A 15,817-nucleotide genomic window follows, 5' to 3' on the forward strand; every position below is an offset into this window, starting at 1 on the left:
TGGAATTGAGTGTTTTGCTGGAGGCAGAATGTTATGAAACCGCCTTTCTTTTTGGCTTTCGGATAACTTTATACTTTATTTAACTTTATAACGGAGTAAAAAAGGAAACTGTATTAAATCTATAAACAATTATTTATTTAATTTGTTTTCCCTACCTAAAACTCAACCTTGATTCAGACTACTTAGAATCCAATCTACTAGGCAAACATGAGTAGACAGTATTAGAGGGAAATCAAAGCGCTACTCCAAAAAATGGCGCCGAAAATCTACACGAATTGGCGTCAAAACAGACTGAACTCCAGCGAGCTATGTCACCCGAGTACCGGCAATTACGGTCCAGCGTCCACCCACTCGACATCAGACATTACTAGAAAGCCACTTATCGCAGTCGACATGACAGCACAAACAATGTGCTCCTCCGGTCTACTGGAAGCCAATAATGACGTCAAGCCTGAAAGTTTATCAGATAAAAATGAAATGGATCGATAATTTTAAACATGAAAAGCAAATTATGATAAGTTATCTGATTGTGATGACAATAGGACAATTTGATTGAACACAATTTTGCTTGTTGTCGATTTAGATAGCGGTGATTACTGCGGGGCGGTTTAGTGGTCGTGGCCTGATGGTGGTTCTAGGTTCATTTCCGAACAATTTTGGGATGTAGACTATTTATCTTAAGAGCTCTAATTTGGAATTTGCACTTTGCTTAAAAGCGATAGGGCTTTAAAACTCTCCTTTATTTATTTTGCTCTGCAATGTTTATGCACGGTCTATTATTATCGTAACATATTACTTCCTTTACCTACTCCCACGGGATTCCTTCCCACTGAGATATGTTGTTTAGTTACCTACGACATAATGTTGCTAATTTTAGATACGTAACATTTATTATGTCGCCAACACTTTCTGCGAAGTAGCTATGTATGTATTTGCGAGTGAAAACCTCCATTGGAATTAGAACCCGTTCAATAAGAAAGTCACAGAAAGAAACCTTTTCATACAAAATTCCAAATGTTACAATTTTTACACCCTTTTACGATTTTTTTCTATTCAAGTCAAACGCTTCAATCATGTTTGTAAACCCATGTTATTGTCAACCCGTATGTATTAGGAATATCATTAGTGCGATTTCTTCACGGAGGAGAAAAGACTCCTCCGTGGATTTCTTCAATTTCCTTTCACTTATCGAGTTACGAAACGGGTTCGATTTTCCAAAGGTGTAGAAGCGGTGTTATAACAGGAAAAGGAAAAGTTTAATAAAAAGTAAAACACTTTCTAAGAGTGGAATCCATTTCTTTGAAGATGAAAGTCTCACGTTATTAAATTCTATTATGCGAAGCAAAGACAGGATTTTGATTAAAATGTATTTCATCTTGTACAGAACAAAAATGAAACATTGATTATAACTCGTCTACCTGTAGGGTTTGAAAATAGGCAGTCTTTTTAGTGAAACTTCGGTTTTTATCCTAAAAGATCCTGAAGTTTTATGATATCCTGATGTTTTGGTGTACAGGTAGGTCGCACAGCCCTGCACGTGTCTTGCGAAGGTGGTCACTCTTCCACTGCTGCATTCCTAATCAACAAAGGCGCTTCCAAAGAGGCTCGAGACAACTCAGGACGAACTCCTTTACACCTGGCAGCCGTACATCGACACACAGAACTCGTGAGAGTGCTGCTAGATGCCGAATGTCATGTGGACGCGGTAGACAATGTGAGTTTATGCTGCCTTAGTACTTAGAAACAATGATTTTTCGTGATCGTGAGGACAAAAAAGTAAAACAACATACAAAAATTATTTTTTTCGTGTAGTCTATTTTATACATGTTATAAGTAAATAATTTTCCACTAAAGACACAGTTAATTTACCTCCTGCCCAATTTACAACTAAGAAAACAAATACCAAATTAAGTTCTAGCCAGGGTGAGATTTTCGCAGAAGTTTTGATCATATAAAAGTTGTTTGCACAACAAATACCCCAAATCACTCGAATTTGTCATTTACACAAAGCTCGAAAATAGGTGGGAGTTATAAAGAAAAGGTTATGAATAAAACATTTCGATCTCATTACCTGCGGACGCCCGAATAACTGGAAATAACATTGTTCTGCGGTTTACACAAAAACGGGAGCCCTAAAAATATTGACTCTTATTTCTATGCAGTTAAAGTGCACTTTGATTTCAGAATGGTGTGACTGCATTGCAAATGGCGTGCGCCCAAGGCTGTCGTGGTATTGTGGAACATCTGCTCGCGTTTGGCGCGAATGTCCATATGCAAAACAACGTGAGTTGAGATGTAGATTTTTTTCCGATTTAAAATCATATTGAGCTGCCTCTGAACTATGCTCCATACAATGATCTCTTATTATTTAGAGAAAATTAGGTAGATACATCACATAGATCTGCCTACAGCAAAAAAATAAGTAATCAAAAAAACTGAATTAATAAGGCCCATAGCAGCATAAGAAAGAACCACAAACGAAGTAATATTGACCAGATTATTGATGACTCTTAATATGCAAATAGGTTGGATCGTCAGCACTTCATGCTGCCTGTGCTGCTGACGCTACGGACATCGTTGAACTGCTTCTAGCTCACGGAGCTGACCCAGCGCTTACTGATCAGGTAAAACTTCAATTAAAAACTCTATATTTCAAAGAAAGCTTTTAAAATAATTGCAAAGATTACCATAACATTTGATAAAAAAAATAACAAAAAACACTTTCGGTCAGGGGACACCCGGGTTTGAACCGGGGACCTCTCGATCTGCAGTCGAATGCTCTACCACTGAGCTATATCCCCACGTGACTGCCTTGCTCAAACAAAGGATTGATCTTTGTTATCTATTGAAACTGATGACGTCATGCAATTAACATACACCCTAGAAAGGCAAGTTGATAAAGCCATACTTTACGCCCACTGATAACGGGTTATTTTATCGCTCCTCTAACAATGATGACTCAATTGAATCGAGTCAATACATGGCCGTCGACATACCAATTTAGATTTGATTTATTTGCAATGCATTCAATTTGTACTTTTAGAATCTGCGTAGGTGGATCTTTTTTGAACTTATTTATCTAAACGCTAATCAAATAAAAGAATAATTATGTAAAACGTTTGCTAACCACTTTTGTTAGACATCAATCTTCATTAGCATGTAATTCAAGGAAAAATGGGCTATGAATAAAAATGGCAACATTTATGTATTCATATTTAGCCGATTGATGTACCAGGCACACATAAATTGAAACGTATCACATATTTATATTATTCGATAGCAAACGATCACGCGGCGTCGATGGAATTTGCATGGCCACGTAATATTTCATTCAAGAGGATTTCATACATTATTGATGGCACTCGTTCGGAATAACAAAGTTGTATAAATTCTTTGTCGAGTCATATTTTTATGTTGATTTACGGTCTGATTTTGGCGATCCCTAGAGATGATGTATCCTCTAGTAGATTGGAGTTAAATCTTTGAATAACCCGACCACTTGAGGCACATAGAGACACACTGTTTATCAAAGCAAATCATACAATAATCTTTTTCAAAAATAAGAAAAAGATGTAAGTACCAAAATAAAGATAAGAAACAATCTAAAAATCATACAGGGTTATTACATAACAAGATTTACAAGATATCGTTAGATAAACCGGCTCCAACATTTCAGTTTACTATTCATGATAAACTACGGATTTCGTGTACAGAATCAGGCAGCAGGCTCAGGTACGCTGAATTATTGAAGCGACGACCTCCGCACCGGCTCTGCTCTCCTGGTACATTCACATCTATTGCATAATACAAAATACCTGTCGCAACAGAAACATAAACAGCATAAAACATGGCTCTGCTTTATTCATGTTTTTTTCGAATTTCTATTGTTTTAGGTCCAAATAACAATATATTTTCTTCTCTGCCTTCGTGGCATTCCGAAAGCTGTAAGATGTATCTGTAGTGTTCCTTTTTTAAATTTAATTATTTACAGACAAAGTACCTACCTATGTATTTAATAACCTTTTTGGTATAACCCACAAAAGTAAAGTAGGTGAGTCAGTTCAACACTCAATGACCAATATCACTCCATCTCTCCATGGTTTGTTCGTCTGTCTAAATCACGTTACAACAAATAAATATTCTTGAAAAGGTCATTTACGTAATTTTTGTAGGCGTTTCCTATTTATTGGCGACTATGTGTGTGGGAATATAATTAGGCTATTTAGCAGCCTAATAAACGTGTATTGCCTTAGCTACAAGTTATTCCTCCATTCCGGTGATTTTGCTAATGGTTACTAGTTGGGTCACATAATAGGTACGTTAATGTCAGTGAAACAATTGTTCTGGGTAATGCAAACTACTACCTAAACCTCCTAATTAAATAGTTAGTTCTTTGGATCAAGGAATGTAGTAAACTTCAAATTACATCTTTGTTGATCGAATTAACTTCGCACCGTTCCTTCCATATTACCATTAATGTATAGAAAAACTACAGAAAAACGTATATACCTACAGAGAAACTTTATCTCCAGACCTTATTCATGAAGCACTGTTTTCCGTGCACTGCCTTCCAATAATATTGTGTATTATGCATGTATGTATATTACATGCCGATTAACACTAAACATAGGTATTATGCTGATCTGGTATTTCGATAAAAAATAAACAAACGTGCTTTTCTTCTAATTAATAAATACCTAATTAAAACTACATGATAAGATTATAGTAGCAGACACGTGGGGATATAGCTCAGTGGTAGAGCATTCGACTGCAGATCGAGAGGTCCCCGGTTCAAACCCGGGTGTCCCCTGAGTTTAATCTCTTTTATTTGTTTTTATTTATTTTCAAGCATATTATTTGTTTTATTAATATTGCCTCCGATTCTTTACGATGAATCTCCGGGCTTCTTACTAACATTGATTTTGTTTCAAGCCATAATTATTAAAAAGTCATTATAAATCAGATGTTTACGGTTCATTTTATTGTTTTTTTTTTTATTATTTTTATTTAACTTGAACATAGCACATAACTATTCAATTGTATATTTTAAACGTCCATTACCCTCAAACCTCTTCTAGTAAAAATATTTTATTGTTTTCAGTCTTGATTCGACAAACAACATTATCTTTCAAGAGTTTATACCTCTTGTATTTCTTGCTATCCCAGTAGAAATGGTAATGAATAATAAAATATGCAGCTATTGTTGTCTTTATCAATATACTGCGAAAACCAAACTAGAGAGATTGTTATTATTTGATAGAAACAATACATCTATTACAAGCTATTATTTGTTCATCTCTTGGGAAATTAACTAGCTACTGATAACAGAATAAATACAATCATTTTGAACGTTAAAAGAACACATTATGAATAAATTACATCTCATATGAAATATGAATGATGAGGAATTAATTAATAAATTGACGACACAGTAGTATCCAATCAAAATATCATCAGTATGGATTGCCTGAGTAATCAATGTCCGTTTTAGATACACATTGACATGACATACTAATAAATAAAGGGATATTATAAATTGCATATCAAATAAATAATCGCCTATCAATAAATACTCATCATTTATATTATTTTTTACATCAAATAACTTACTTCACTACAAATAAACTAAATGTTTAACAAAACTCAAACTGCAGATAATTCGAAATTATACATCAATATGACATTGTTTTTTTTATTATAATGCAATACAGTTAAATTTAGTCTTGTACAAAAATACTACATACATAGCATTAATACTGACTGCACAGCAAATTTTCCATATTTCATAGCAAAATAACTATCCCAATCGCATATTAACCAGTAAGTACAACAAAACCTATTCATCATATTTGTCTTAATTTTCAAGAAGCCATGCTCGGCAAATTTAATGATTATTAAAACAAAAAAATCCTGTCACATTGCATTATTTCTAAAAACAGAACAAATTAACTGAAAAGGTTCGCGGCTTCGCGCGCTTTTTCGTCACTGGAGTGCAGAGTGGCGCGAGCGAGTAAGATAGAGTTCAATTAAAAAACATTGTATTAAAAATTGAAGCTAGTAACGAAAACGAATCGCTGCAAAACCGACTCCACGTAGTCTTGTTTGCCCTACCCCTAGAGTGCAATTCAAAACCGCGTAGGCGCGGAGGGGCGAGGCGGCCTGCGAGCTGAGGAGCAGGTAGTTTTAACGCTCGCCGACGCGGTTGAGGCTGGCCGGCTCTGCCGGCCAGTAAGCCGAAGCTGCGGTGGTGAGCGTGAAAATCATCTGCGACGATAAGCTCGCATGGGACCGCCGGAGCCACGAAGCGCCGGAGCCGTGACAGAAGCCATGCTTGCTGCATGTTGCATGCTTACTTCCATGTTGCATGCCTGCTTACATGCTGCATGCCTGCTTGCATGCTTCAGGCTTGTTTGCTTCTTACAGGAAAATATAATGTAAAATGATAGTTCTGCCTTTTAATGACTACTTATATGAAATGTATGCCAAATGGAAATACTGACAATGACTGACAATGCACCAGCCCCATTTTTTTTAAGAACTATAGTATGTATGTGCAAGCATATCATCGGACTTGCGATCCGACTCACGTACGTGGCGCCACCTGCAGAAGCTAAAAATGTTGCCTATTGGGCAAAAAAGGAAGCGTGAACGCTTATAAATAATTCAATAAATTACAATTTTGTATTTAATTTTATATTTTTTTGCTGATCTCATTATGCCGTAATTAATAAATAATAAGATGACTGTGACTAATAAAAAGCTGTTTTATTCAGAAAAACTGCTGTAAATAATATAAAAATAGAAGCTATATTTAAAAAAAAAGAGTTAACATGTATAATGTGCATTAAGATTATTAGCTGTGCATTGATGAAAAAGCTTTTGCTTTAGGAAAAAACGCTGTACGCTGCGAAAATAAATTGTAGTGTGTTTAGTGATATTTTGAGTTGAATATTTTGCTGTGCAATCAGTAATTTTGATGGGAATTCGGAATCTTATTGCATAGAAAAAGGATATTTTTTGATTTGCGTTTAAATACTACCCATAAATAAAGTGTGCCTAAAAGTAATATCATCATAAACAGTAATAAGCACAGTTAATAAGTATACCAACAAGAAAATTAAAGCTCTATTTCCAACATATTCAAACTAATATACTCTATTTCTAAAATAAGAAATTGCACATGTCCTTTGCAGACTTAAAAATCGCAAAAAAGTGGATTATAAAAAAGCACCGTTTGTAAGCTATCTTCGAACTATGCAGGTCGACAGCATTCCTTGTCAAGTTCCAAGTGAATTAAGGCATTTATTCTGAGAAGCCCCTTTTATAAGTTCTTAACTAGAACATTTTTGAAGTGAAATAATAAACCAGTCTCAGAAGCTCTAAGAGCAGATAAAATATAAGTATCTATTAAGCTAAAAAAAAATCTTAGCTTCAATAATACATATTTCCTGGTATTGTAAAACCTTTGCAGGGATTATAATTAACCTAAATGAATGAAAAACAGTAGCAAAAAGTGTTGAACCATTCCGACAGAGTTATTGTTAGCTTAGGATCTCATTACCTATTTAATTAATATCATTACAAATGTTAAAAGTTTGTTTGATGGATTAACGAACCCAAAACTTCAGGGAAGAAGTTAGAAGTGCCTAACACAAAAGGGTTCACTTTTGTTTGCCGGGAAACTGAAAAAGTGAAGTAATTTTCGAGAGTTAAGTAAAACTTTTTAGACGTAATACCCGTATCCCAGTGATTATGCATAAAAAGCTGCAAAGTCAGTCACTAGTCCTTCCCTGCAAAGTTAAATAAACTAAACTATAATCTTAACCTCTTTTTAAAACATATTTTGTACATAACCTTCCGATAAAGTTAAAATAGATAAGATTATTGGATAGTTAACATAAAGCAATAAGTTTATTGGAAGGTGAACATTAAGCAATAAGTTTATTAGAGATGGTTAACATAAAGCAATATTTCCAGTGGTCGCAATCCCCGGTGAGCGTGGCTGGTGGGGCGGCGGAAGGTCCCCCTGAGGGTTTCCGAAGAGCAGCGAGAGGCTCATTCTCCGCCATCCTGGACCTGCTGACTGCCACTGCCAACTTGGAGATACCACACCAGGTACGTTTTATTCCGTTTGGTTAAAATTCCTACTAATTCTTTAAAAAATAATTATAAGAAGGCACCCTACATATTGTAAGACTTTCTGGTAGGGTTATCAGATTTTCTGGTTTCAGCCTTTACTCTTATTTAAGAATATATTTTATCAATTGTATGTTAATTTTGTACCTAATGCCACTTTTCTAAACGTACCTATACTATAAAAATACCGCTGTCTCAGATTTAATGAACTTCGAAATTTTCCAAGATTCACAAATAAGTACCAACTCTGTATTTGGATAACATATTTATTACAGGTACGCACCAACTTTTCCGCATCCCATACCTACATAAAGTTCTGAATGAAGTTTTGTTGTTCTTTCTCGATCGGTAGTTAGTTCAGAAGCTTTTCAACTGAAATGTAAATAACTTACTTTCAGTAGGTAGGTGAGTATATAAGGTAATTTTTTGGCGCACAATATACCTATACATAACATTACTATAGGTAGGTACATAATATTAAAAATAGTAAATAAAAGCTACGCAATTGCAAGCGTATAAAATAGATTGGTTTAGGTAGACTTTACCTGGATAAATGGTTTTCTCTCTTCAGCATCTACATCATCTAAAAAATATTATTTTTATATTTTGGCGTCAAATATTCTATTTTTACGGCTAACCTTTTCAATATTTCGTAAAAAGTACGCGAGCCTTATAAAAAAGGATTATGAATTAATCCGTTTGAACTAGGTACGACGAATTTTATTCTTTGAAATGTTTGTTTTTCAGAAAATTCCGTGAAGTCTTTTCCACCCTCGTTATCTATTACTTTTAATCTAAAAGTCTATCAAATAAATAACATAAAGTAGCTAGAAAAAAATAAATCTAGCATCATCTCAAAGAATTCAATCAACTTGTTTTGACAGTAACCAACCTTGATACCTTGTAATTTTTCTTCTAGTTTTTCATATGCCTAAACATAATCACATGTACCTTCCTCTTCTTCCTGCCCTGTTCCTACTGCCTACATTATCATTTTTCCCGCTACGGGTGTAGCGTGAAGGAATGTCAGACTCTTGCCGACTAAAACCCATTATGTTCCTTCTTGAGCCCTTTAGTACATAAAGGGCTCAAGACCGCCATAACTCTTCCGAAACACCCGCAGTCCTGGTGGGAACATTTACCCTTACATCATAATTATAAGATTTAAAAAATTGCATGCAATAGCCATAGCCATGTAATCCGCCCGTAGTCACAAAATCCCAGCAGTTTCGACTCCTACTAACTATTATTTCAAACGCAATTAACACCGATCCTTTTCCATTAGTGTCGATTAGAAGAAATTAACTTCACATAAATAGTTTATGCCCCGACTGTTAGTTGACAGACTTGAAACTCCGTTGCTAAACTAAAATCGATGCCAAAAGTTGTCTGAAGCAAAACAAATTTCCAAAACTGGAGGATCGCTCACAAATGGGCTATTACCGAGCTACCCTTATCATAAGTGTCTGCTATTAGACTGTGTTCACGTGGTAAACTATGCTGTCAATCTTTAAATTGGTTTGGAAATTAGTGCGTAAAGAAAACCTTTAAGAATAAGTAGGTTTTCACTTATATTTTTAGTGATATTCAGTCAATTTTTTAAAATTTGCACCATTCTTTTCAGACATTCATGAGTAAATTAAGTCATTTTATTAAGGATATTTTATTATGGATATTCTAAAACTATTTACTATCTGTCTAAATACACCTAACCATAGTTGACCTATCAACATAAGGGCGATTCTCGGATTCAGGAAACTTTAAGTAAAATCCGTGAAGCCAAACGATCTATTTTAAAATGGCAAATGTCGTTACGCGTTCACGTTGCATGTAAGCCTGTACAATTTGATAACAGTCAACCGGAAAATTGTAACTGGAACGAAGTTAATCCTACGTGACCGAGCTCGGCAAAACTCACAATTAAAACTTTTGAATTCAAAACCTGCTGAGACTAAAACTTACTTATTTTTTGTGAAGTTTACATTGTGAGTGCTGAGCAAAATTGTACTTTTGTCGGCGCTTGTAAATTTTTCCCGGCTCTATATGCTTTTAGGGCGATGTTGTTATTCTTCATAATACCACGCTTAAGTGTGAGTACTCAGAAATATTGCATAAAATAAAAAACTAGAGGCCGAAAAGAGGTCGCACGTATCCCCTAAAACACGATCATGACGCGAGCATCTCTCGGGTTCAATCTACTAAATAAACTATTTTATTCGCAACACACGCTAGCAAGGTTAGCTCCGATGTTGTGGAGGGAAACCGGACGCCGTAACGTAGGCCGTGTTAAATAAAATATCACGTATTTCGATACGCGACGAACCGGAATTTAGATCCGTATATTTCATAGGTACTGAAGCACCACAAGCCAAACTTGTGAATCTGGTTTTGCCTAATTGAAATTTTAGGCGTATTTTGATTTCAGGGAAAAACAAGACTATGTAGGTACTTACATTTTCTATTTGAAAGTCCAAACAGATCGAAAGATTTGAACAAAAGACCGCCTAGGTAGATTTACCTAACATCAATGTGCCTAAGGCTTTGAAAAACATAGTCCATAATCAAAACATCCAGTAGATATCCAAGAAAAATATCCCGGGACACACAAACACCCGCGGGATTATTTGCAAAGAGATGTCTTGTTTTCTTACTACGACAGGTGACGCCATTCCTGAGAAAGCCTCGATTTAATAAAAATACATGTAGTTTTTCTATTGAAGTATTTATATTTGCGCATGACTTCCAGCTATTTTCCGAGGGCGCTGTAGTCATATTTCGATGTTATTGGACATGTTTGAAAATGTATTTTTGCGATGAGAAAAGGCAATCTGTTTTCCTTTTACAATTCACCTACGTTCCGGATCTTTGGCTTTAAGAGATTCGTGTGGACCTGAATTTTAATTTGAAAAGTTGTTATTACGAAGTTACGTCAAAGCTGCTTTATAGTAAGTAGGCAATTTATTAAAAACTGAAGTTCTCATGAGATTTTTTTTTCTTGCAGAGTTTTCTTTTAACAAATTCATCGGTCCTCTCATATCCTAACAACGTCGGTTCTTTTACCTACCTGTTCTTACTTACAAACTTTTCGTGATTGCTGTTCTGAATTTGCAGTTTGCCTCAACTTACTTAAAGAACAAAGCCTGTTGTGCCTTTGGCTATATCTTTCAAATCATAATATCTACGTTAAGTTAAGTATAAACATTGCTTTAGGCACTCAACTAATCGCTAACATTTTTAATAGGTCCTAAGCAGAAAGGCAGGTTAGTGAGGTCGGCACCTACGTCAGTTACCTTCTAGCACTTTAGCAGTTAGTAACTGCATGGTAACCTAGAAACCGCAAAACCCGATAATTTCCGCATTCTGCACTTACGATGTTATAACAATGTTTCGTGCACCTATTAACGTGAATTTAAATTTGAAAACTTTGTCTGTCGGTGTGAGCTCACGCCAATTTCCTGTCAATATATCGATTTTCCGTCCTCCGAGCGAATTCGATTTACCGGCCGTTGTTATTCAACGTTGTTGTCTGTTGTTATGAATATCCTGGACACGGTTTTTCAATTTATTTCTAGATGGTCTACGTGACGAGTTTCATTTGGAAACCGTGCTGTTTTGCTGTGGGAGATGCCGCTTTTGTTTTTTCGATGATCGCAATTTGCGTCAACCGCGGGTTAGGTAAATACGTGAAAGGTTTTATTTGTTTTTCGATGGAAAACTACCTACGCCCTCTCAAATGAATGCTACTGTTCCCTACGGAAACCAATTGCTTATTTCAATAGACCAGCAAAACTCAATTAATTGGCAGCTTTCAAGTCGCAATTGTTCTCAATTCAAACAATGAAGCGAGCAAGGTTTTAAAAATACCCTGCAATCACCTAGAAGCAAGGCCGACCGTTTTTAATTAAGGTAACGCCGCTCGGCCGGGTTCCCTCTTCAAAAATGCTTATACTTCCACCCACTCCCGCTCTCATAACATTATGACTTTGAGGTTTGTGTAGGTATCTCGTAGGTAGGAAGGATGTCGGAAGTGGGGTCCCGTGTAAAATTATTCAATTTGCGCTGGAGCGATGGCTGGTAACAAACTTACACTCTCTACCTCTATATCGGAGCGAGTTCACAGGGAGTTGCATATTAATAGATAGTACGACGAAGTTTGCCGGACCAAAAGGAGTCCAACTGCGCTTCGAAACTAACGATCTAGTTGGGAATGTTTTTATTAGTTTATCTGTAGGTAAAGGTCGTGCTAGTAATGGAATTTGGTCCGTGGGTAGCTATGGTCAAGAGATGTAGGTAGGTATGAACATAGGTACCTAGATAGTTACAGCATATAGGTTATTGCAGGTGCAGGTACATACCTGGTGGTACAAGATAACGTCATGACGCAATATTTTATGACTTAAATAATGTGTTTCATCAAAAGATCTAACCAGATTGCAATTCTGACCTTCACTAATCACTTCTCCCGATGTATCATCTTATTTCATAAAGGCACCGAGGCTTTCCCGGAAAATGAAATTATCTTACGCGGCTTTTACTTACTCGAAACTGTTAGCTAATCTTATTTTAATGCCAGCGACAGATCCATTAGGTTGATCACACTCATCCGCAGTAACGTGGGCGAGAACACTTCAGTGCTGTCTGTAAGCTTGTGTAAACTGTCACAAAATATTAAAGTGACATCTAATATTTGTCAACCCTAATCATACCGAACCCTCTTCGGTCAGTTGACAACATTTGCGTCGCTATTCATGCCACCATCATCAATGGCCGTCAAAGACTGTTTCATTTCCCTCAGGGTCAATCGATATGCGAAATTCTATCCCAATTCAGGACAATAATGACTCAGCCAATGTCACAAGTTATCCTCATTGTATAAATAGTTCGTGGTTTATCTTGTATCTTTCTATAAATTGGATTGAACCCGAAATCTCTGGTAGGTAGGTACCTACTTTCAATTTTTTACCATAACGAATAGAGGTTATGTGGTGGTTGGTAGACCACCGTATGGCTACACCAGTCAGCAAATAGGTAGCAGTATGAGTGAAGCAAAGACTATAAAACCACTTGACTGCGCATACAGTGCCCCGACGCTCGCCAAACATTAGAGATTTAGCTCTTATGCTACTGCTCCATCTGCGTTAGCGTTAACGTTAATTTCAATGGCCAACTACACGTTACATAGGGCATTAAAAATGCGTGTTGGCTACACTTAGGTTACAATTCCGCAAAGAGTTAATCCCTCATGAAGTCACGCGTTAACACACATTAAAGAGGTTAAACTCAGACACACAAAATAATTCTAAACACTAAAGCTTTCTCATTTGACCATTCCATTATCGTGCTCGTAAAATGCAGTTACCGCTTAAACAAAGTATCTACACTCGTCCTTGCATGCGTGCAATGAGATGGCATTAACCCTTAAATGCATGAATTAATGAATTTTATTAAAAAAAATAGGGTTATAATATTTGAAATGAGTGGAAATCGGGAAAAATATTAAAAAAAATTATAAGTCATATTTTACAGGGTTTTTATTGAAAAATATTAATGATGCATTTTTGGGACAGTATGCAAAATAGACATAAAAATTCTTTAGGTATGAAACAGATTGAAGCAATCGTTCCCTTTCTTAGAACATAGAAATACATTGCATTTTGTGCATTTTATAAAACTTTGCAGCTTACATCCAGGCCTCATGCATCTCATGCGACTTTCAGTTTTTACTTGGTTGTGACCAATATTATCACGACGAACGTCAACAGCCGGTAAAACTTGGCATCCTTTTTTTCTTTTTGCTTGAGGTCCTGCGGCAACGATACTACTGTTACTTGGACGTCCTCTAGTGGGTGGACTCACGTCACCATAAGTACATAGTACATCAGCAAGCTCTGTCCTAAACTCTGCCAGAAAATGCCTAATCTATATGCATGCATGCATATAGATTAAATAAATCTATATGCTAATCTATATATATATTCTAATCTATATATATATCTATATATATATATTATAATCTATATCCTAATCTATATGCATCTATATGCCTAATCTCTTCTGAGCCACGAAATGTAGTTAGATTTTCATTATATATCATCGGCTGTCTTTTCCATATCAGTCTCTGAATATCTAAGGTTTGCATGGGTATAATACAACTATTTGATGGTTGAGCATTGTCTACAATCAAAGGAGGATCGGGAAGAACTTCGTCGTTTTGAGTATTATTATTGCCCGCAGCGCCGTCATCATCACTTTCCAAAACATCTAACAAATCTTGTTGGGTTGGATAAAAATCGAGATCATCGCCATCTGATTCCAAATCATCTTCAGAAATAGCGCCATCTTCCAACTGCCGCAACCAAAATTCAACTTCAGCGTCTCTCCGATTATTTTCAGACATATCTATAACAAAATTATAGACCACATGCATACCACACCAAAACAAAAGCAACAAACCAAAAAAGGAAGCATGGTACTAAATATATGTCGTAATAATACCATTAGTGCATGTTGTCCCATTTTTGCATCAACACGAAATAAGCCCTCCATACACATGATAGTTACGGAATATGGACAAAAGTACTAGCAAATTAATAAATAAGAGCCTTACCTGTAGAAAATATTTTTTATTTAACGAATACACCAAAATATTTCTAAATAATCCACTTCCAAAAGTACGTAAATGAATCCGCTATCAAAAATGCGCGCCAATTGGTAAAACGTCAGAAAGATACAAATATTGAAGTCAAATGTCATTATTTTAGTTTATTTTTGATTAGTCAATGGACGAAGGAATCATTACCATTCAGCCAAATGTATCGATATCAAAACTGTTGTCGGATATCCGCGCAAAAAGTTATTGATTCATTTTTGGGACTCTATGCATTTAAGGGTTAATGTAGCCAACATCACTTAGTGCGCTAAGCTACGCACTAAAACCCTTTGATGTGTCCAAAAAACCGACACCCGAGTTATCGCTTAACGTTTAATGCTATTAATAATGCCATTTGTATAAAATGCCATTAAAACGTTGGCCACATCTGTGTAACGCCAAAATTTTACGCGTTAAGACGCAGGTGGAGCAGGAGCATTATAAGGCTACAATCCTAGTAAAAAGCTTTAGTTGTGGCCAAGTCTATGACCTGCGTACACGCTAAATTATTGTGGATTTAATTAAGTAAAAAAATTTAAAGATGCCTAAATGAGCGGTGAAATGGTTCAAAAAACAATCCAGGACATCTAGTTACAAAAGGGATGGCATTACTTTTCATCGCTAAGTATCAATACCAAAAGGCTTTGATTTAATTATATTACGAAAATACCACAGGGGTCTATTTAAATTGGTGGTTGGTGAACCGCGCGCCCGCTCGTTGATGTCTTTTGGGAAAGTCCCTTTCTTTCATTAAGAAATTCTAATACGTCCATCTCTTTCTTGCCCTTTGTATTTCTATCGAAGAAAGGAGATTGGGCAAGAATGTATGAAGTTTGGTCCAAATGTCCACCACGAACGAGACCTATATAGTTAAATAGTCCACTAAATTTAGAGTAACTTTTACTAAGAAAGTAAAAAAAAAACAATGCCAAAAAAAAGTTATAGCTAAAAATGTTTTCTTAATTTTCGGTAGTTTTTGTATGTTATCATTATCATTTTTTATTTTATTCCACTTCCATTTCCACAATTTAT

The 15,817-nt window shown here is 35.8% G+C and overlaps 1 protein-coding gene and 2 non-coding genes across 3 annotated transcripts in view; 2 read left to right on the top strand and 1 right to left on the bottom strand.

Moving 5' to 3' along the window:
* LOC124637152 (ankyrin repeat domain-containing protein 29-like) overlaps positions 1 to 15,817 on the top strand; it is a 41,532-nt gene that overhangs the window by 6,710 nt on the left and 19,005 nt on the right. Inside the window, exons 5-8 of the mRNA XM_047173506.1 lie at positions 1,517 to 1,714; positions 2,185 to 2,283; positions 2,526 to 2,624; positions 7,978 to 8,115. Of these exons, the coding sequence (XP_047029462.1) occupies positions 1,517 to 1,714; positions 2,185 to 2,283; positions 2,526 to 2,624; positions 7,978 to 8,115 (534 nt within the window). The remainder of the gene's footprint in view (positions 1 to 1,516; positions 1,715 to 2,184; positions 2,284 to 2,525; positions 2,625 to 7,977; positions 8,116 to 15,817) is intronic.
* On the bottom strand, positions 2,730 to 2,801 carry Trnac-gca. The gene has a single exon. It is a non-coding gene; the product is annotated as a tRNA-Cys (tRNA).
* On the top strand, positions 4,739 to 4,810 carry Trnac-gca. The gene has a single exon. It is a non-coding gene; the product is annotated as a tRNA-Cys (tRNA).

Source organism: Helicoverpa zea, chromosome 15 (assembly GCF_022581195.2).
Source record: "Helicoverpa zea isolate HzStark_Cry1AcR chromosome 15, ilHelZeax1.1, whole genome shotgun sequence".
Lineage (NCBI taxonomy): Eukaryota > Metazoa > Arthropoda > Insecta > Lepidoptera > Noctuidae > Helicoverpa > Helicoverpa zea.